Raw genomic sequence first — 23,400 nt, 5'->3', positions numbered from 1 at the left:
TATCACATTATGCCTTTTATTACATTTTGTGTGTGCACGTGTACGCACATTATCTCCTTGTTGGATCGATATGCTTGTTTTTTTGTTTGTTTTTTTGTTTTTTTTACGTAGGCTCCATGCCTAGTGTGGGGCTCGAACTCACGACCCTGAGATCAAGAGACGCGTGCTCCCAAGTCAACATGCTCCTTTAGGTATAAAATGGAGAAGTTGGGATCAGCTTAAGGATCCATTTTGTCAGATAATTTGAAGGAACTTAAAAGAGGACCTATGCTTTACTATCCGACGTTAATACCTTTGATCGAGATGGAACTTGATAAATTCCTGTCAAATTAGAATGAACATTCTGTGCACAGGAAGTAGACATATTATTATCCACTGTGGCCTTATTTGCTGAGGCAAACAATCAAACAGCCTAAATATCTATTTATAAGCCACTGGTTAAATGCAGTTTGGGATATCTAGATAATAAAAGACTGTACCCTAACGAAAGGATGGAGGCAGGTCTATGCATACCAATACGGAACAATCTCCAAGACACGGTGTTAAGTAAAAAAAAGTGAGATGCAGAATTATGAGTATGGTGTGCTAATATTTGTAATAAAAAGGGGGTGTGTGTGCGTGTGCGTTATGTGTATAGAATATTTCTAGAAGGATACAAAAGGAATTAGTAACCGTGGCTGCTGACCAGGAGCGGAACCAGGGGACGGGGCAGGGGGGTGTGGTGAGTTGATAAACCAGCCCTCTGGGGATAAGACAAAGAGCCCCATTTGTAGAGTTGGATCACATATGTGGCATAAACACTTCCATCACGGCCAGTTTCGAACAATGATGTAACAACAGGCTCCCAAAATTGGCTCCAGTGAGGTGATGGGAGCTGGCTTCAGGGCACACACCTCTAGACCCAGAGGTCTAGAGTTGGGCCCCTCTCCACTGTAAATCCTCTGGTACGATTTTAACTTCTGATGCCATATTTGGATTGACTAAAAAGTAACAAACCTTGGGGCGCCTGGGTGGCTCAGTCGGTTGAGCGTCCGACTTGAGCTCGGGTCACGATCTCACGGTCCGTGAGTTCGAGCCCCGCGTTGGGCTCTGGGCTGATGGCTCGGAGGCTGGAGCCTGCTTCCAGTTCTGTGTCTCCCTCTCTCTCTACCCCTCCCCCGTTCATGCTCTGTCTCTCTCTGTCTCAAAAATAAATAAATGTTAAAAAAAAATTAAAAATAAATAAATAAAAAGTAACAAACCTTGAAATTTAGAAAAATTATCACGACTAGCCTGGTAGACTCCGTTAGCCTTCTCTTCCCCAAGAGGCTGAGTTTTCCTTCCTTGTGCCTGGTCGGGCTTTGTCAGGTGAGCTATCAACACAGCCTTGTCCAAAAAGGAACCATTCCTATCTGCAGCCTCTCGGTCACACAGGAAGGTGGCTACCTCCTGAGTGTGAAAGCTGCAGGAATGTTCAGGCTGGGAAAGAGCCACCTCCAGAGAGAAGCTGTTGGTGAAGCCGGGACTCCCAGCTTCCAGGCAGCTGTGTGCATGTGACAATCGTCTGCTGGCCCTGCCACATAGGCGCTTCTCCATCACAGTGGCTCACCTGAGAGGATCCGGGCTGCAGCGAAATTCCTCAGCATTCTTCCCACGCTCCTTCCCGTCCTGCATCCCGCCGGCCAGCGTGCGGACAGCCAGGCTAGAGAGGGGACACCAGATACGGCCAGCCAGAAAGATTCCCTCTTGGCTCATCCTAGAAGCCATCTTGCACCAAGTTCCACGTCTGGCTTTTGCTCATGACTGGGTTCAATGTGTCCAACTCCAACTGACTCTTCAGTTTTTAGCTAAAATATTTCTTCTAAGGCTGTCTCCCTCTGTTGTTACTTATCACTTACCACATCTGCCAGTTTGTTCAACCTCAGTCTTTCCTGATGAGCTGAGCACGATGCGACTTATTTAGCGGCATATTTCTGCCATCTGGCACAATGCCTACCACACCCATTAGGCCCTTTACTGCATGTTGGCTGAACGAAATAACAAGTTATACTACATGCCCACAAAACTTTCAAAAGGAAACATCCAGAGACATCTAATGAAGGGAACACTTTATTTGGAGAGATCTGGATCACTATTTTATCTTCATTTTTCATTAAGGCAGTAACAATCTTCCAGGAGGCAGGCGGGGGAGAATCATCTGAGGCTACATGAAGTTCAGTCTAACATAAAGCCAACCGCTTTGTGTTCAGATGCAGCAGAAATATAGATTATGGGCCGGGAGAAGCCACATACTGGCTTCTCGAACCTGCTGCCAGGGAACAGATGCGGGGCGAAGCATTTCAATTGCTTTGAAAAATGGCTGAGTTCCATTACAAGATACCTCGTTGATGAGCCTTGTCACCGTGACGGAGGGACCCTAGTGTCGGTTCACAATGCTCTGTGGCTCTTTAGCCTTCAGTATGCTTTCACGGAAATCGTATAACCTGTTCGGGCTGCTCAAACTCACACTGTTCCTCTGGTTTGGCTTCAGAATTCTTTAAATGTCATTAGGTGTACATAACGCTGTGGAGGGTGGCACTGTTCATTGGCACACATCGGCCCCTTGAGCCCGGGGGTGGCAAAAAGCATCTGAAGTACCAAAAAAGTAAACACCGATAGTATGGCCTTGCAGCTGCACTAAGATCTAAGAGCAAACGAAAGCAGAGCTGAGTGGTTAGTTAGCCATACCCCAGGCGGCACCGCGGTGGGTGGGGGACAGAGGCTTTGCTATGGCTCCACACTTCCCCCTAGTGGTCAGATGCTCAATGACACCCTCCTTGGACGTCACCTGTCCGGAGTTCGCAATCTTTCTGAAGGCACAGTATTGAAGATGTTAGACCTGGCCCGAGCCCAAATTCTAGAGTTAAAAGCAGAAGCTTCCTATTGGTTGACAAAACCAAAACTTCACGACATTTGGGACCCTAGTTCTGAGGGAAGGCTCTGATGACGTTTTACTTCTGCAGGTCTCCCGAGATTCTGGGGACCCCACCAGCCTGACTGGTTCGTCAGGTGCTTCAAATGGCTCAGACATGACAGCGGGCAGCAGAGGTGGGCCACAGAGAAGGTACAGTTTGGAGAGAGTGTGGAGCAAAGCCGGAGGAGACAGAGTGTAGGAGAAGGGGAACAGAAGGTGAGGCTCGTAACAGAGCAAATGTTGCCTTCCGGAAACAGGCTTTAAGGACTGGTTTGGTGATATCCCCCTCTCCTGGTTCTCACCTTGAACAAAAAAGGCAGCTAAATTAAGCCAGTTGGAAGTACTATTAAAATTAATAACACCGCAGCTACTAAACGTGACTAATGGCAAAAGCATGAAGGATGCCTTGGAAGATAAGGTGTTTTTTCTCCCCTCCAAATTTTCAAAGAGGCAATAAATTCAACCATAAAAAAATATTTGTAAGAGGTTGGGTTTGGGTTTTTTTTTTTTTGTTTTTTTTTTGCAAAGAATGAAGCATTTTTGTTAAATACCGGACAGGCTACCTGGCTGAACAAATATACACTTTTTGGAATCCTGTGTCGTGTCACGGGTTGAAAACTCTGGAATGGCTTGAATCGCCTCCCTGCTTCTTGTAGGTGTCCCGTGCTCAGCCAGTGTGTGTGTGTGTGTGTGTGTGTGTGTGTGTGTGTGTGACCTCCCCTCTGGGCCTTACACCCTCTTCATGCCTTTCCCCATGAGGCAAGCAAACACTGTCATGACCATTTTGGGATTCACTTCAACCAGGTCTTCTGGAAGGGCGTACACTCTTGCTCCGATTTTTCGGGCCATGGAGATGGCATACCTAAAAGGAGAAAAGAGGAAGGATGAGGGGAGCCTGAGGAACAGCGGATGAAGGGGACCCCTTAGGATCAGAGTTACAGTCGTACCACATACTACAGACCACACGCCATGTGCCACGTGCCCTATGCTCTGCAGGACTCACGGCTGGGACAGCGGGAGCCAGTCATAGCCTCCTTCCGCTTCTGGGAGCCGAGCTCGGCCGCTCACGACAATTACAAAATTACAAAATCTCACATCTGTCCTTACGGACCTCCCTAGCTCCTGCCGCTTCTGATGCCTTCCCCAAGAGGATCCGCTCGGGCTGCAGGGCAGCAAAACAGGTCATAGGACTGAAAAGGATGGGTGCTGCGACAGGTCTTCGGACGCATTGCAACGACAGAAACACTCGCACAAGGGAGAAAGGAGGGGAGATGCGTCTGTCTCATACTTTGACCTCACGCGTCAGTTTCATTCTTTGCCCCGTTGCAATCGTTGCCCGCGGAGGCATGCATTTTTTTATGCTACTCTAACACCAGAATAGCCAGAGTTTCACAGTACCCATTTTTCACGTAAAATTATCACAGCTCCGGTGGAACATTTTGCTCTGTTTTTATAATTATATGAAGATAATTTTTATGAGTTATGATCTCTTTTCAAATGAGCCCACACTACTACCTGGAAACTCTTTTTTTCACCTCGGCGATTACCTCTTAGTAATAACCTGTAAGTAGTAACCTCTTACAATGGCAACTCAAGAGATTCTCCCTGCCACCCAAGGCCCCATTATGCCCTCTGCTCTGTAAACCAACTTAACTCTTACTCTATTGATCACGTTAAATTAAGGGCCTCAGGCAGGAGTGGTCCCCATTTTTTGCTTCCTGCTCATGTCTCAATCACTGCCTCTACATTAATGATCAATGGAATTAAAATGTATTTTCCCATTATAAAAGGGAGAGGGGAATCGTTGAAAAATTAGAAACAAGAGCCTCAAAAAATCATGCAAATCTTGCCACCATAACATAGCCATTTTGGGGCATTGTTGTAGAATTGCTTTTACCATTTTTCTCAGTAATTTTGTATCCTGTCCTTAGAGAAGAGTGCCCGAGAGCCTGGGCTCTGAAGTCAGATTTTGAATCTAAGCTGGACCACTTAGTAATTCTATGACCTTGGGCTCTGTAAGTGAACTTGAGGAGCTTCAAATTCCTTCAGCCTCATCACATTCCCCTTGAAAAACTAGGCCCAAGTCTTTTTTTCTTTTTTCTGGGCCTTCACACATATTCCTCCCTTTAGCATCCTTTCTGCCTCCCTCACCTGGGTACCCCCACCTCTTTATTACTTGCCCTTTCAATTTATCTCATCTTAGATGTTACTTGCTCCGTAGAGCTTTGTTTCCCTTCCTGTCCCCTCCATAGTACCCCGTACCCCCTCCCCCCACCATCTCTTGTAACTGCCATTTGTAATTCCAGCATACAAGGAACAAAGGACCTACGCTTCCCCAAACTGTGAAAAGAAGAATACTATTGAGGTTATGAACATACAGGGCTGCCGGGCACTACTCAACTTGTTAATTCTGGAACTTTCTGATGGGTTGAATTGTGTCCCCCCCCTCCCCCGCCCAAAGATAGATGGAAGCCCTATCCCCTAGTAACTCAGATGATGACCTTCTTTGGAAAGAAAGTTGTTTCGGATGTACTTAGTTACGATGAGTAGAGTGGGGAGTAGAGTGGGGCCCTAACCCAGTATGACCAGTGACATAGAGGTCATAGAGGAGACACAGACACAGAAGGAAGACAGCCACATAAAGTCATAGACACACAGGGAAGAAGATCACCTGGAGGGGAAGGCAGAGACTGCTGGCCAAGGACTGCTGCCCATCACCAGAAGCGAGGAGAGAGGCACGGGACCGACCCTCCCTCACAGCCTGAGAAGGAACCAACCCTGCCGACACCTCAGTCTTGTCCTTCTAGCTTCCACAACTGTGAGACAATACATTTCCGTTGTTTTAAGCTGCCCTGTTCGTGGTATTTGGTTGCGACCACCATCGGAAACTGATACAACCTGTTCCGAGAAAGGCACTCCTCCAGAGGATGGGTCAGCAAACTTGCCACAAAAACTCACAGAGCCCACATTTTAGGCTTTGTGGGCTTTGTCGCAATGACTCGCGAGTCCACCCTTCTAGCAGGGAAGTGGCTACAGAAAACATATAAATGAACAGGCACGGCTATGCCAATAAAACTTTATTTACAAAAGCGGACAACAGACCAAATTCGGCTCACAGACTATCATGTGCTGACCCTCACTCTACATGCCAAAGCTGCCCTCAGGGAGCCGCTCTCAAGCTGGTAAAGACTCTGGCCTTGAACCCCACCCCCTGCCTATTCATATCCACGGATAATCACAAATGGGATGTTTATATTTGGGCCTGCCATGTACCTTATTTAGGAAGTCTCCCATAGATTATGATTAGGACATTGGTTTTATGAAACTATAGGCTTGCTTCTCAACTGGAAGAATATTCTTGTTGTTCTTGGTCTTGCCCCCATGCTTAACACTAGGACTCTTCAGCTGCTATTGTACAATATCTAAAATAATGATGATGGGACACAGTAAATAATGAGAAGAAAAAGCATCAGTAGTGCAATAAACTGTGCAAAGGCACAAGCAATAGCCTTTACAGCTATCCAGTTGCCAGCTGGGTCCCCCGCCTCCCCGGCCTCCGGTTTGTTTACGTACTTTGCATTGTTGAGTTTCTCTTCATCATTCAGGTTTTCCGTCTTCAGAAGGTCATAGTTAATGGAACCCGGTTGAATGGCATCAATGAGATCCAGAACAGGTAGACTTGTGCTAATCTTCGGGTCCTGCGCAGAGAGAAAGAGTTGGTCCATCAATATGCCCCCAAGTTACTTCTGTTCAGCTCAAGGGAAATGGCTGGTTCTTTCGTCTTTTTTTTTTTTTTAATTTTTTTTTAACATTTATTTATTATTGAGAGACAGGGAGACACAGAGCGTGAGCAGGGGAGGGGTAGAGAGAGGGAAGACACAGAATCTGAAGCAGGCTCCAGGCTCCGAGCTGTCAGCACAGAGCCCGACGCGGGGCTCGAACTCACGAACTGTGAGATCATGACCTGAGCCGAAGTCAGTCGCCTAACCAACTGAACCACCCAGGCGCCCCATCTTTCGTCTTAAATGCGAAATAAATACAGCCTACACTGGGAAATGCCACAGTGTTCCACACGGTGTTGCAAGTCAACTGTAGCTTCTTTGGGGCGTCACCAACTTCTTGGTGCCTGCCTCACTAAGCTGAGGAAACCCACCGTCTGCCCACAGGCAAACAGTGAATGGCAACAGGTTCATATGACATCCCGGAAGTGACTGGCAGGGATCATGATGAGGCCCCCACTGGGCAGGAGTTTCAGAGGATGCTTCTTTCTTGGAGACCTCAGGGAAAGAATAGAGTCCATGGGTCTAAGGAGGTGGTTGTGGCAGTTGTGTGATTAAATGCAGTGACGGTAACTAGCACTTGTCGGTGCCTCACTGTTTGCCCAGAACTTTCTCCTAGGCTACCTCACGTGTCACTGCAAGCCCCAGGTATAGGCATCTCGTCTTAATTTATAGCGAGTGAGGAGAGTTTCTGAGGTTAAGTGCCTCACTCATAAGTGGTGGAGCTGGGATTTGAACCTGGGTACCCGGACTTAAAATCCTGGGCTCTTTTCTCTGGCCCTGTGAAACACTGATTTTCACGCGTAGAGCCGTGGATGCTCCCACGTGCTCTCCCCCGTCCCGGGGACCTGTGAGCACACATGGAGAGGCAGCTGCCCACACCATCTGAGCATGGTCAAGTCCAAACACTGCACACCTGGAGGGTCCAAATCAGAAGAATTTCTTTTTTTAATGTTTTTTTAATTTTTATTTTTGAGACAGATTGAGAGCATGAGTGAGTAGTGAAGGTGCAGAGAGAGAAGGAGACAGAGGATCCGAAGCGGGCTCTGTGCTGACAGCAGACAGCCTGACGTGGGGCTTGAACTCACGAACCGTGAGATCATGCCCTGAGTCAAAGTCGGATCCTTAACTGACTGAGCCATCCAGGCGCCCCTCAGAATAAATTCTTAGTAAGAAACAAGCTACAGGACCCCTGCAAGATGCTAGGTCTCTAGGACTGGTCCTCTGGATAAGACGAAGAGTGATATTTTTAAAAATAATAAAGGGTCCATTTTTATTTACTTCTTGGTAATAGGAGAACTACCACAAAAATAAATTACTATGCAATCACAACCATTTCCAGCGTTAGCCTGAGCCTTGATGAACAGCCGCAAGGGAAACAAAATGGAAGGGTCTGAGTCTGGCCATCTCTCCTACTTTCTGCCCACCATCTTGCCGAAGTGCCGATGGGCAGAGATGACCAGCCCTTGGCATTCACAGATGAGGAGGGGACCAGAGCTATTTCCAAAATGGTTCATCAAGAGTGAAGTGTGTTCAGTTTTTTAGGGTTTCACTTAAAAAGAATGTGGGGCTAATTTGACTTCTTCCGTGTGTGTGTGTGTGTGTGTGTGTGTGTGTGTATGTTTTACTTCATCAATTCTATAATGACTTAGTGAGAAGACAGGAGAAAATTAGCCCAGAGCAACACAAGAAACAAAAGAGCTGTCAAACATTCCCAGGAGTGAGTCCCAGGAGAAGGTCCCAGAAGCCCCAGGGTGACCTGGCGGGCCCCAGCGGCACGTGTGTTACAGAAAGATTGCACCTCGGGGCTATCTACCCAATCCCTGCATAGTAATGGTTAAGCAACCTAGAGATACACACTGCTCGGTAACCTCACCCTGCAGGTAAAGGCGCATTCCGCTCCCTGATGGATCCTCCCCTGCAATTACTAGCTGTAACCTTGATTACTTGAGTTCCAGTTTCCTTACCTATAAAATGAGGAAAACAGTAAAGCTGCCTTCACAATGTCTGTGAGATGACCTGAGACATCATAAACAAGGAGCCCCTGCTACTCAGGGCACACTCCATACTGAGAGTGCTCCCAAACGTGGCCCGTTGTCTGCTTTTATCAATAAAGTTTTATTGGAACACAGCCATGCCCATTCATATATATACTTTCCCATAGCTGCTTCCCGGCCACCAGAGCAGGGTCCAGTAGCTCTGACAAAGCCTGCCTTTCCAAATCTTCTTTCGTTAGACCTTGCTTGCGCCTCTCACCAGCCTCTGCTCCTGCCTCTATTAAGTTCTCCAGATGGAAGGGTCAGCCGTTATCTGTGATGAGCTCACAAGGAGTGGGCGCTCTTGGTATAGCACAACTCAGAAATACTTCCTACTCTTTTCGGTGGGGTGAAACTTTAATTTTTTTTCTTTATTTTGAAGCAGAAGGCTGTTTTCCTGATTTTGAAGTAGAAGACTGAATCATGACAAACAGCCTCTGCAATCATAGAAATACAAACGCTGAAGGGGTCCCCTGCCCTAATTCCTGACCTTTAAACCAAAAAAAACATAGTTAAGACGGTCCAGACATTATGACACGAATCAGGTGTGCAAGTCCCTAGAGGAAGGATCCAACTAATGTATGAAACACGAGTTAAGAAATTTAATAAAATATAATGCTGTTTTTAATAAAAATGGGATTTGGATACAAGTACACAACTACTTTTCTCCGAAAAAATATCACACGGGAGATCTTTTGGTATTTTACATTTCACCGTCATTACGCTAAAAATCTGAATCACGGAGCCATGCACATTTAAAAAATATTATATTTTATGTTACTTTGGAAGAAACATGCCTAAAATAAGGTGCTAAGATGATGGGTTTTTTAAATTAATTATTTCAGGAGAAAGTGACAAGAAATTTGTCAATGAAATGGCCTGTGACCGTCAAAACAATAATGGGCCATTCAAGCAAAATCAAAATTGGAGGGGGAGACTCAGATACCTCACACTGAAGGTCACTTTAAAATGGAGTGAAAACAATAAAGATTAGCATAGAGCTCAGGTGGCTGTGAGCGGTAGACTAAGATTTTTACCTTGAAACTGGAGATGGATGAACTTTTCTCCGCTTCCTTCAATGTTTCATTCACCCAGTTGACAATAATGTCATCATTGACCTTCTGCCCGCCTCCAATTTCTTCAAGAATATTCAGGGTGTACCTGAAAAAAAAAAAAAATCAAGAATGATTTCTGGAGAAAAGTTGCTAAGGAATTCAATGACACAGAAAATAGCCAGGGTAGAAATGTTCTTTTCTTTCTAGAAATGCCGCGGCACAGAGCCTAGATACCGTTAGGTTTGTGGGGGAAAAAAAAATAACAACATTTGTTCCTTTTAGGGAAATTTAAAATGTAGCTTTATCGTTATTATAGTGAAATGCAGAACAAATACATCCTTCTGAGCACAGTCATTGCTCTGGGTTGGAAGAGAAAGCACAAGAGAAGAGAAGGAAAGGAAAACAGAGCAAAGGATTCAAAACAGTGACACTGGGGCACCTGGGTGGCGCAGTCGGTTAAGGGTCCGACTTCAGCCAGGTCACGATCTCGCGGTCCGTGAGTTCGAGCCCCGCGTCAGGCTCTGGGCTGATGGCTCAGAGCCTGGAGCCTGTTTCCGATTCTGTGTCTCCCTCTCTCTCTGTCTCTCCCCCATTCATGCTGTGTCTCTCTCTGTCCCAAAAATAAATAAACGTTGAAAAAAAAATTAAAAAAAAAAACAAAACAAAACAGTGACACTCTTCGTAAAGGAACCCTAAAAACCGACAAACAATTCAATGTTAAAAAAACCCCAAGGGCCAACATAATAAAGGAAAAAATATAAAAGAGTCTCCTTCCTCTATCATAAAAAGAGAAATACTAGGCATACACGGACTAAAGTGAATCTCTAGTCCGAGCATAAGAATCACCTTTCACACATACTATTATGAGAATTGGGTTTTGGGTGTGTGTGGGGGGGATTAAAAAGATGCTTCAAGCTCTAGTAAATGAGAGACTGGAGTGGTAGGTGCAATAAATAAAATGACTTCCTCCCACAGAAAGCAAGGAGAAAGTCAAGATGAGAAATGCTTAGTCTGGGCCCAGAGACAGGATCAAATGCTAAGGAATTAAAGGATACAAATGGGGTAAGTCTCAGGTAGCTTTTCAAAATGATCCTCTCTTAGAACAAGGCCCTAGTTTTTGATCAGTTCATGAAGATGATGGTTTTTGGCATAAGTGGCTTCGTGTTCCCCGAGAGCGAGCAGGGGTAGTGACTTACGAGCATTTACTGTAACATTTAGTAATTTCTGCCTGGTGAATGTGGTAAGAGAAGGCAGATGAACTCATGCTTCATCGGGTCATGTCTATATGCAGCCTCATGGGGTGAACTGAGCTCATCTGCTGGAGGCTCTGCTCATCTCAGGGATGTGTTCTCACTTCCCTTTGTCAGGAGGCCCATACTGCTTTGTTGACAGTGTAGGGACCAAGGGCATAGAGATTATTTTGAGTTAAAAAGCCATCAAAACCCAACAGATTCAGGAAAAGCTCTTTACCTCCCTCTAGGAGGGCCTTAAAAAATTTAGATAGAGGACCTGCTCCAGGAAGAGGGCCAGCATCAGAGATAATTGATTGCATTACACTACGAACTAGGTGCAGTAGATTGGGAGGAAACTAGAAAGTTCTTTTTGATCAAAGTTCTCCATGTCCATTGTTTCTGAGTGGCCCACCAAACACCTGTTTCCCAAACATTTACTTTTTTTCACCTTCCCGCCAATTGCGTTTCTTCCCTTCGAAGTCCCAGACCCCTAACCCCGTCTCTTTATTTCAGAAGGATGTATATACCTCATTTTGCCTGACCATCTTTGGAATTTCCATGTCTGTGTGGATTCCTGTTCCTACAAAATTAAATTTGACTTTCTCCTACTAAGCGGTCTCATGTTAATTTGGTTCTTAGGCCGGCTGGAAGGATTGTGAGAGGCAGAGGAAGTGGTGCCTCCCTGCCAACACCCTTAAGTGGACAGAAGCAGGGAAGGAAGGAAGGAAGGCACACCTTCCTTCCTCCCAGAAGCAGGGAAGGAAGTGGTACACACAGGCTCACCTCTACACAAAAGGCTAACTGTGCAAACACAAATAGCCAGCCACCAAGGAACAAGGAAACTTAGGGACGCGCAGAAAATCATGGGAGGCAGCTGACTGCAGTCAGGGGTCTGAGTATGGCCCCTCGGGGTGGCCCAGAGTTCTGCCGAGTACAAAACTGCCTTTCCCCCACCTCGAGGAAGGTGTAGCGGTTTAAATGGAATCATATACCCACCTGGAAGTAAAAACGGTAAAAAAAAAGGATAGAATTAGGACAGAGTCTCAATTCTGGACAGTCCACAGAGTACTAACTGTAGATTCAAAATCTGAAACAAAAATGCATCTGGCCCATGTCTGCCTAGGATTTTCCTTGGTAGGAAGATTGATCATCTTCCTCCATGCCATCAAACATGTTTGATGCTGAACTGGAACTTCTAGACAGGATCCTAGTATCACTGGTGTTTGCAAACTGTGCGGTGCTGAAAAGCCCTCTGTCACGGCGAAAGGGTGTCGTGAGCTCTGGCTTCAGCCACTGCCTGATTCAACAAAAGAGGATTGATGAGGTGGGCATGTGCAGCGCTGGAGGGTCTGCGAAGATTACTGGCTTGCTTTCCTGCCTTCCAATGCTTGTTTGATTTATTTAACGTCTGACCCAGAGGGACAAGCCCTGGTGTTGTTTCGCAAGGACCTAACCCAAATTCACTGCCCACGGCCTGTTTGATTTGGGGTGAATTCCTCATTTGCCTGCCTCTTTGGTCATTTGCTGGAGTCTAATTGTCATTGCCGTCTGCCGGCAGCTCACGCCTATCTAGCTTTTGTCTCCAAATTTATACACAATTTGCCAGCTTTCTAATCTGAGAACAATTCCCAGGCTACTGAAGGGGAAAGGGAGGTTTAAGCACACATCTATCTCTCATTTGTTCTTGGTGGGGGGGGGGGGGGGGGGGGGGGGTGGAAATGACATGCCATTTATTGGTCAGATAAATGACCAAATTAGCACATCTGTGCAATCCGATGAAATAAATTCCGGCTAGAACTAGCTCTAAATTTAACAGATCTGTGAATGTGTAGCACACAGAGGAAAAAAAAAATCCCTTCTGGTAGCATTTACATAATTATCGGTCATTTCATCGCCTTCAACAGAAATGCATTTGTCTGTCCACTTTCTTATATGCACCATGCTGTAGTAAAGGCTCAGGAGAAATGTGACTTATTAACCAGGTGGGACAGCAGCTGCAGTCTAGATTTTATCACATGTACACCAGCCATAAAGTACGGCATCGGGCCACGTTTCTATGAGATGTACAGAACAAAGATGCCATTACAAAGTGATTTTCAGGTCTCATAAAACTCACAATGGCCTGAGTTTTTTTTTTTTTATCATTAAAATAGAAAATATCAAAGATTATTTCATATTCAAACCCAAAAGTCAGCTTAACCATTGTAACTAAAAAGACTCGTCTTGTTTTTTAAAGCAATCAGGGCACCCGGGTGGCTCAGTTGGTTAAGCGTCCACCTTTGGCTCAGGTCATGATCTCATGGTTCGTGAGTTCAGACCCCACGTCAAGCTCGGCGCTGACAGCATGGAGCCTGCTTGGGATTCCGTCTCCCTCTCTTTCCACCCCTCCCCTGCTCACTCTGTCTCTCTCTCTCTCTCAAAAATAAATAAAACATTAAAAAAATAAATAAAGCAATCAGCAGCTGAAGCCAGTCTATTACAAATTAAAAACACACGTGAAAGGCAATCGAAAATAGGTCACACGTGTTTCTGAAAATATGCTGGTTAGGGCAGCCCTTGGGCACTTTCAGTGACGTTCTAAATGCATGCAGCAAAATGAAAGACGGAGCTGAAGTTTCTGTAGTTCTGAAGTCTTCTGGGCCAGAAGGGCCTTGTAACACCTGCCTTTAAATTTCAAGGAGTCCTCGGGTTAGAGATGGGTAGCTGAGCACTACACCAGGTAAAGCACGCGTGAATCGGAGAGCGAACTCCATTATGATCATTTCTGACTATACGGCATCGCCTGACATACTTATGGGGCCATACTTATGGGGCCATACTTATGGGGCCATTATGAGTATCAGGATGTATAGACGGTGGCTGGGGAATAAAGCTGGAGTGCCTAGAGACGCTACATGCCTTATCTTTGTCATTCACTTGTTAGACATAATGTAATGTACATGTGGCCCCTGGAACTTCCTTCCAGGTAGAAAATGAATTAAGCCACAGTAACATAGGTTCTAATTAAGGGTTGTAAGATTTCTGCCTGGTCAAGGCTATCAGTATAGGGGGAAAGTGTGAAGCATTTTAAAAGTAAACTATTTTATATTTACAGATTTGCTCTCTTAAATTCTTCCCAGGCTCATGATTTTGCACCAAAAATTGTTGACTTTTCTGATAATTTATTTTCTACTTACATATTATATTCTGCCTTCTTCAAATAACATTGCCACATGGCTCTCACATTAATTCAGTTTATATTAAACTCTAAAAGGTATCGAAAATTGTCTTGTGAAGAACTAACAGGAAATTCTGCTTCTGGCCATGGTCTGGTAACGGGGACCAGATTTCTTTTTTTGCCTTAAACACCCAAACACAATGAAAAACATATGAAACAATGTTGCTCAGACGCTGGATAACAGGAAGCACAAAACAGTCTGCCCCTGAAATAAGGAGAGCAAATCTGGTGAGCCCTAAGATTATCCCAGTGTATTACACGAAGAGTTTCCAGGCTGCAACGCAGGGAGAGAGAACCCAAACGGAGCACAGTAGTCCCTCTGAGTTGAGAGGACAGGATTGAGACCTCAAGGAAGCCAAGGTGCCTGGAATTTGTGGGGCAGAATACCAGAGAGGGGAGAGCTGCCTGGAAAGGACAGACTCATCTAGAAAGAAAGCTCCAGACATTTTCAGAGGGTTTGCCACAGGTCTTTAGCTGGGTAAAGTGAGTTAACTCAGCACATGTGTGTGAGAAAACTACCAGAGACTGGGACCAGAGCTGTCAGAAACGAAGGGGCAGAATGATTCTTGGAACTCACACAGCACTGTAGATAATTTGGTTCCCACCAGTTGGAGTGTTAAAACCTCATGATACATGGAACCTGAAGTTCAGTACTCACAGGAGATTATCTCAGTATTGAGAGACAAAATTAGCTCAAGACTAATTGAACTTTTAAGTTAGCCTGCAAAGGATCAAACTGTGTTTAAGTAACTTAACTGCATCCCAGGACAAAATTTAAGAATATTTAAAGGCATACGGATGTATCCAGCACATAGCAAGGTGAAATTCACAATGCCTCACATACAATAAAAAATTAGTAGGCATGGAAAGCAGCAGTAAAATATGACCTATAATGAAGATAAAAATCAATTAATAGAAACAGACTCAGAAATAACAGTTACTATAATTATGCTCTATATGTTCAAGAAGGTAGAGGAAAGAGATACGGGAGATGCCTTTTAAAAGACCCTCCTCGGGGCGCCTGGGTGGTGCAGTCGGTTAAGCGTCCGACGTCAGCCAGGTCACGATCTCGCGGTCCGTGAGTTCGAGCCCCGCGTCGGGCTCTGGGCTGATGGCTCAGAGCCTGGAGCCTGTTTCCGATTCTGTGTCTCCATCTCTCTCTGCCCCTCCCCCGTTCATGCTCTGTCTCTCTCTGTCCCAAAAATAAATAAACGTTGAAAAAAAAAATTTTTTTTTAAAAATAAAAGACCCTCCTCAAATTTTTATACATGAAAACTATAATGTCCGAGATAAAAAAGAAAAACTATACACACTGGATGGAACCAATGTAAGATTAGACACTGCAGAAGAAACAGCTCAGTGAATTTGAAGACAAAGCAATAGAAATGATCCCAAATGAAACGTAGTGAGGAAAAATGAAACAGGGGAAAAATGAATAGAGTATCAATGAACCCTGGGACAACTTCAAATGACCAAATATGTGTGGATTTGGACAAATATGTGTCCCTCAAAAACAAACTGCGCTGGGTGGTACAGGAAACGTATCTGAGGAAATAAAAACCAAAATTTCCCACAGTTGATGAAAACTATAAGCCCTCAGTTTCAAGAAGTTCAACAAACCTCAAGCATGAGAAACACCAAAGCCCATCATCATCAGTTTGCTTGAAACCAGTGATAAAGAGAAAATCTGACAATATGCCAGAGAAAAAAAGACATTATGTACAAAGGAATGAAGTTAAGAATGACAGCAGATTTATCAGCAGAAACAATGCAAGCCAGAAGACAAAGAACGTTCTCTTTAAAGTGCTGGAAGAAAAAACTACCAACCTAGAATTCCATACTCAGAGAAAATATCTTTCAAACATGAAAATGAAATAAAGACTTTTTAGGCATGTGGAAGCTGAAATGCATCCTCACCAGTGGAGGATTTCACACTTCTAGAAATATTTCAGATAGAAAGCAAATGATATCAGATGAAAATCTGGATCTACACCACGAAAAGAGAAGCACCAGGAATGGCAAATGTCTAAGTAAGTATAGCACCTTTTCCCCTTATTTTGAAAGCCTCTTTAAAAGATAATTTGTTATTTATACAAATCTAAAAATAAGACTGGAAAAAGATATGTCATGTTAAAATTAATCAAGAAAAAGCTGGAGGAGTTATATTAACATCAGAAAAAGTAGATTTCAAAGAAAAGAATATTACCAGGAATAAAGAAGGCCATGCCATGATGAGAAAGGAGTGGTTCATTAAAAGGACAAGCCATCTAAAATATTTAGAAATCTAATACCAGAGTTCCAAAATACCTGAAAGAAAATTTAAAGACTTGAAAGGAAAAAAAAAAAATGACAGGAAAATAACAAAACACAACTTTGGTTTCAAGCTTAGCTTAAAATGTAGTTTTGCGGGGGCGCCTGGGTGGCGCAGTCGGTTAAGCGTCCGACTTCAGCCAGGTCACGATCTCGCGGTCCGTGAGTTCGAGCCCCGCGTCGGGCTCTGGGCTGATGGCTCAGAGCCTGGAGCCTGTTTCCGATTCTGTGTCTCCCTCTCTCTCTGCCCCTCCCCCGTTCATGCTCTGTCTCTCTCTGTCCCAAAAATAAATAAACGTTGAAAAAAAAAATTTAAAAAAAAATGTAGTTTTGCTGGTTTGTGTCACATTCTTGAAAATTTGCTAGTATTTTTCCAGGTTGATAATACCCTCAATAAAAAGCCACTTCCCCGAGTTACATTACCTTCTCATTAACTGCCATATCAAGGCTAATGTTAGAGTACGATTTCCTTCATTGAGATCTTGTCCACCGATGCCAACCAGGGAAAACTTAGCTTGATTCTTCCCCAGCTCCACTGCATAGTTACAATTCTCAAGCTGTTAACGAGCAAGAAGGAACACATTCTAATGCCACCATATTTATGATGAGACATACCAGATGAGATAATAAAAATAAAGACACAAAATGAAATAAATATTGTCACACTGAACAATCTCTCAAGACTTGCCTGGTTCTGCAATTCTGGGATTCTAATTAGTCAAAGAATTTTCCATCTTTTCTTAACTAGAACCCCTCACTCCCACCAAAAAAAAAAATATTTCTAGTGTACTCCAAGTGCAAAACCAAAATGAATTCATTATTATGAATACTGTCATGGCTGTATCACACTACAGAAACAGAGGGCCACGCTCAGTTACCTGTCCATAATATTCCTAAAACAGCTGAATTTGTGGAGGCGGACACAGAAAATCCGGATCCTCCATTTTACGTGCATATAACGGGCTGACACGTGGGACAGGTATTCCCATGGCTACGCTTGGATCATTAAGAGCCGAAGGGACAAGGGATGGTGAGAAATATTTGTGCCAACCCCACTTCCGCTTTTATGAAACAATGTGTCCCCACTGTGCTGACGTGAGATAAACTCTTCGTACAAGTCAAACTGCCCGTATAAAGCTCTAATTCTTTAGAAAATAAGAATAAGGATCCTGCTGGTGGAAAAGCAACCCTGTAGTCCTGCTCGCTCTAATTATCTTAATTAGAATTTTTACATCATCATGTTTAAAGACATCCGATGTGGAATTATAAATAAGTAATCAACTGAAATAATGGGCTCGCTGTAATCAAACTATTCAGGCTTCTGATTGCTGTACTATAATTTAATCCCTGGATAAACATTACTTATCTAAGTTTGGCCCCCTAATCAAGTATTCACAGGGTGCTCCCGCAGGCTTATGGCTTCACCTGCCTGTTGGAACATCGCAAGAGTCACTGTTTACCTTCTTCATGTTGCCTCCCAGTTTGGGGTATGGTGGTTTGTTTACTCTGTTCCAATCAACAGGGACTTTAATCTTTTCATAGAGCTGGAAGATGACCAGGGCATCTGATAAGTCACTGAACAAAAACAAACAGAAAAGGATCCTCAGATCGCCACCCTTTAGTAAGGGCCCGCAGTGGGCAGGCACTTCTTCATACATCAGCACAAGGGACATTTGCGACAACCTGGCAAAATTAGTATTAGAAGCTTCATCTTTAGCTCTGACTCAGAGGAACTGAAGAAACTTCCTCACGGTCTCTCCCAGGTGTGACTACCTATGCTCCCATAAGCCGGAACACGCTGCCTCCAGGAAAAAAAATGCGGCTTCAACAAATGGCATGGGAGACGCCATTAACTTCATCACCATGAACTTAACTTTTTTGTTTGTTTGTTTTGCCTGCTTCTGAGCGGAGCGCAGGCTTACAATATGTAGTAAATCTGTCCGGTTGCCGGCTTATGATTTTCTAGTGAACACTCAGCAAAGATGGTAAATGGAAGTGAGTTTCTCGGCTGAAGATTCAACACCTGCGTCTCCATTTGGGACCATCCCCCTTCTCACCAAGATGCACACATTTGGGGAAGAGAACTGCATGCCACAGAGATATCTGAGACCCCAGGGATCTTCCAAGGTCTCGGTGTCTCACATTAAAGATGAGTCCCTCCACGGGGCGCCTGGGCAGCTCAGTCGGTTAAGTGTCCAACTCCTGGTTTTGGCTCAGGTTGTGATCTCACGGTTCACAGGTTCTGGCCCCGTGTCAGGCTCTGCGCTGGCAGCGTGGAGCCTGCTTTGGAATCCTCTCTCTCTCTCTCTCTCCCTCTCTCTCTGCCCCTCTTCCTCTTGTTCTCACTCTCTCTCAAAATAAATAAATAAACTTAAAAAAAAAAATCTGTATGTTAAAAAAAAAAACCAAAAAACAGGATGAGTCCCTACATATCCTTACCTGTACAAATGGTTGACTCGAGGGTTAACGCCCAAGGAATTCATCCAGTTCCTAAATGTCCGCTCTTCTCTTGTCTCACCTAAATTAATGAAGACCCGTTATCTTTCAGGCCCCTAAGAAGAGAGGCCTTTTTTATGGTCAAAGTTTTACTCAAGAGGCTATCCGAAAAACGAAACAAAGAATGAAGAAAATTTACTCAATAAACCTTAATAGATTTGGGTGACACTTGTTACGCGGTTAATTTTTTTCTCTCTTCCAATTCCATGAGTGTGTGTCTGTACCATCCATTAGTGGTGCACGAGCTCCTGTGTGGGGAAGTGGTTCAGAGCCGCCACCTAAGAGGCTAACATTCTTTCAAGGTCAACAAGGCTTTCGAGCCTCAAAGCGCGATCACGCAAGCTAGACGGCTAACATAGGAGGCAAACATACTTGCCCCTTGAGCTCGGGAAGGAGAGAGAACAGCGTGGGCTAAGTTTGGAGGGAGTGGAATCTGAGCTTCACTTACAGGACCAGTAGAATCTGGACAGCAAAGAGGATTTGAGGGACGAGTAAGTGGTGGGGAGAGGAGGCGGGGTAGACAGGAGCACAAAGAGGAGTGGCAGGCAAGGTCTGCGTCAAAACCATTAGGAACTCATTTTTCAGGGATCTGTGTTCTCCGCGGAGATAAGGCTGCCTAGTGGCTGGAACCAGAATCGGGGATCTCTGAATGCCAGCTACCAGATGTTGGTTGATATATTAAACAATGCCAGTCATTATGGGTTCTTTTTTTTATTATTACTGTAATAAATTCTTGAGCAGGGCAGAGATATAATGAAGGTGGTGTTGTGATGTGCCTGGCAGCAGTGTGCGAAATTACTGAAAGGCAATGTGCATTTAAATTAAATACGCAGAGGGGACAGTGTGCGCCATTGGCACATGGGCACGTTCAAGTGCTTGATAAACAGACGACCAGGCCCTTAAGACCTACTGAACTGGGTGGTGTATGATTTAATAAGAGCCCAGAAAGCAGTAAGGGAAAACAATCTAAAAGCCATTCTGCAGGAAGAACTATTAGTATTTACTAATTCAGTAGATTTAGAGGTGAAGAAGAGGAAAATATCAAAGCAGGGTTTTGGGGAGACAAAAGGTGGTATGATTGGTGAAAATGGAGTTTCTAAAGGAGAGTGGGTGGGCTGGCCGGAGGGCAGAAAGGCGATGCTGGGAGCGGGTGGGGGGCTGGGGGGGATGATCAATCCTGTTTGGCGCATGCTGAATTTCAAGTGATGGCGGAGGGACCAAACGGGGATGTTCTAGAGGCAGCTGGAAGTGGCTGATTAGAGGCCTTGATGTATGTACTCGGTAGTCAACAAAATGCCTGGACCCCTGACCACAATTTATCAAATGATTCAAATGCACCACTGTTGGAATACAGATTGATTTTGCACATCCAGCTCGGGTAAAGCATCGCAGAGAAAAACAAAAACCAAAAAACAAAAACAATCAATACTTCAAATCTGGATTTCCTTTCTTTGGTGATATTCATTTAATATCAATTTTGTCTTGATTTTTTTTTTTTGTCTCAATATTGGAATTAATTCATGATGGAAAAAAGAACCAGACTATAGTTACATGTTCAATCTTAGGGCACTAACCCCCAAATTCCAACCGTCAGAGATCCTGCCTCAAAACTTTACTCTTCCCCACCCCCCCCCATCCAAATCGAAGTAAGAAAACAAAAACAAAAACCTCACTAAACACCCTTAGCATTAAGTTAAATATTTTCAGATGAAGAGTGACTGCAACCTCTTGCCTCCAGGAATTAACACTCAGTCCATTAAGTACATAAATTAGGTTTTTGGAACTCAGAATTTATTTCATCCTATAATTAAATGCATTGTCTTCCGTAAAACATTTAATTCTGGTAATGGATGAAGCCTATGTATAATGGATGTGACATAATGGTACTTGATTATTTCTGCTAGGTTGTAATTGACTTGGTTAATCTATTTATTCTCTTTGTTATATGCCAGAGAATTGATGACCTTCCCCAACGTGTGAGGGGTTCCCATTTGCTTAGCAGGTAATTTCAAACTGCCCTTGAATCAGAATTGTGAATGCCTTTCCGAACCTGTAAGTGACAGGTTTCCAGTTACCTTCGAGGGCCCCCCAGTCGATGTCCTGGTTCTCTGGTTTGTGCAGGGCAGGGTATCTGTTGAAGAGGTTGGCGATGAAAGCCAAGTTCAACTTGGGGTTCCCTCGAACAACATCTGTGGCTGTGACAAACTGCCGGCAACCCAGCCTCTCTGCCTGCTGCAGCATGCATTCTGCCCTCTGGATGTCATCCTTCTCCTATAACGACAAAGGTCATGTCAAGGCTGGGTCAAGACCCTCCATGCACAAAGTAGGCAGGGAACATGAAACAGTAACGGGAACCATACTGAAACCCTCAGGGCTTAACCTCAGATAGACACTTAACCACAGCATATTATTACTTACGTTTGCCTAAACTGAAATCAGCAAGTTACAAGTAAAAGGAATCTCAGAAATTGAGTAACTGAATCTCTCATCTCTATACAGAACCACTTCAGATGAATGCTTGGTTGTCCTGTCTTTAAAGAGAGTCTACAATCTTATCGGTTAAGTTGATCTTAATTATGTTCTGTGATTAAGCTTCCTTTTATTATTTGCTTGCACAGAGTCCGTGAGATTGTGTCTGCCAGCAGTGTTCATGGGATCACCAAAAATTATACTCCTATTCTCAGTTCATCGAAGACATTTACACCTGTCACTAAGAACTTCTGATTAGTGTAACCACCTTTCCCAAACTGAGTTGGTATACTTGCAACTCAAACAAAATAAAATGTGCTCAGTTAGGTGAGCCACATAGTTATCGTTGATAGGTGAGCGACATAGTGTCACTGATAGGCAAGCTATATAGTGTTATTGAGAAGGACATAAGAGCAATTTGGCTTTTGTAAACTTCATTGAGGATTTGATATATTAAAAGTCTATTCAAATAGTTCTAGAGGATCTTCAGTCCTTTGTAAGTAGACTCTTACTAGAAGGTAAAGTTTTGTTGAAATGCGGTCCACCATTCTTAAAATTCTTAAGAGTCTATGAAACCACCAGTTTTCAGAAAACAGAACTTAAATTGATTTGTTAATATAATGCTTTACTAGATGACACTGTACCTGATACATTTCACGAGCTCCTCATTCGGAAATGAGTTAACTTTAACGTTAACTGATTGGACTTAACTCTATCATATCAAATCAAATGATATGATATCAAATGAGGCACAAACATGGATAAGGTAACCTCTCAAGGTCAATACCAGAGTGGTGGAAAAACTAAAGTCTGTGTTGACTGTTTTTAAGAATCCTCAAACCAGACACTTCTAAGAACTTGTACAATCCTACCCAGCCCTTTTCTCCTATTATCCCCACTGATGTAGTCTTTCCTTATTATTACCAGAGGAAAAGGACCCCAGCCTTGGGTCTGATAACTTCCAATAATCTGTCATATATATGATCTCGGACATATTAATTAATCCTTCTCAGACTCGGTTTTTTCAATGACAAAGTGATAGTTTATTTATCTGCCTAAATATCCCACTGGTTTCTAGAAATAATACTCAGGTACCTAAAAATGAACCTAATGATCCCTCTTGGTGTTGTTGAGTGCTATTCAATGACGAGACACATACAGAAGTGTGTGGCATTGGATTGGTATTAGTTTCTTTCTTTCCTTAACGTCCATTTTCAGATTCCATTTCCCACAATTGTTATCCCAAACCATTAACTGTTGTTAACGGCCTCAGCAGGGCTTTATGCAGAGATATCCACTCGCGGAGCCCCGGAGTCAGCGTCATGCGGGGCGACAGAGCTCCCAACAACAGTATCATGTCCTCTAAATGCAACTTTGGACACGGCCTTACCCTGAGTCCTGACATGTCAATAACAACAGCGGGAATACCTTCTTCATCTCCTTTCGGAGCCACCTGTTCAAGCAGGTGGTAATAAGCTTTTGAGTCCTGTGAGAAATTAAGAAATTACAATTTCAAAACAGCGCAGCTAATTACATACTTAGCACGACAATAATTTCCCCAAAGCAAACATATTCTATTTTCTTATTGGACTGTCATTCGAGAATGCAACTTAATTAACGAAGCTGGAAACATTCACTAATTTGAATTTTCGATTTGTCTGTTTACATATCATATTGGACTTTCTTTTTAAAAGGAATGTAACAAATATACGACATACACACAAGGCAATCCAAAGAGGCAAATGCCACTCTGTTGTTCTTAGGGGAGAAAAATACTTTATGTATATGTATTAAATTGTATACAGAAAAATATATATACCTTTATATTGCTGTAGAAGTCAGTCAGCTAAGGTTTAATTAAAAAAAAAAAGTGA

At 43.7% G+C, this 23,400-nt stretch overlaps 1 protein-coding gene across 2 annotated transcripts in view; it reads right to left on the bottom strand.

Moving 5' to 3' along the window:
• Positions 1-2,072: 2,072 nt before the first annotated feature.
• Positions 2,073-23,400, bottom strand: part of LCP1 (lymphocyte cytosolic protein 1) — an 83,333-nt gene continuing 62,005 nt past the window's right edge. For both annotated transcript variants that reach the window (XM_030310927.2, XM_030310934.1), the window contains 8 exons: positions 22,917-23,012; positions 21,133-21,328; positions 19,001-19,079; positions 18,022-18,136; positions 16,985-17,118; positions 9,785-9,908; positions 6,506-6,630; positions 2,073-3,794 (listed from right to left, as the gene is read on the bottom strand). In XM_030310927.2, coding sequence (XP_030166787.1) covers positions 3,662-3,794; positions 6,506-6,630; positions 9,785-9,908; positions 16,985-17,118; positions 18,022-18,136; positions 19,001-19,079; positions 21,133-21,328; positions 22,917-23,012 — 1,002 coding nt within the window. In that variant the 3' untranslated portion in view covers positions 2,073-3,661. The remainder of the gene's footprint in view (positions 3,795-6,505; positions 6,631-9,784; positions 9,909-16,984; positions 17,119-18,021; positions 18,137-19,000; positions 19,080-21,132; positions 21,329-22,916; positions 23,013-23,400) is intronic.

Source organism: Lynx canadensis, chromosome A1, assembly GCF_007474595.2.
Source record: "Lynx canadensis isolate LIC74 chromosome A1, mLynCan4.pri.v2, whole genome shotgun sequence".
Taxonomy (NCBI): domain Eukaryota; kingdom Metazoa; phylum Chordata; class Mammalia; order Carnivora; family Felidae; genus Lynx; species Lynx canadensis.
The sequence above is the reverse complement of the archived record's forward strand: the minus strand, read 5'-3'. Positions and strand labels throughout refer to the sequence as shown.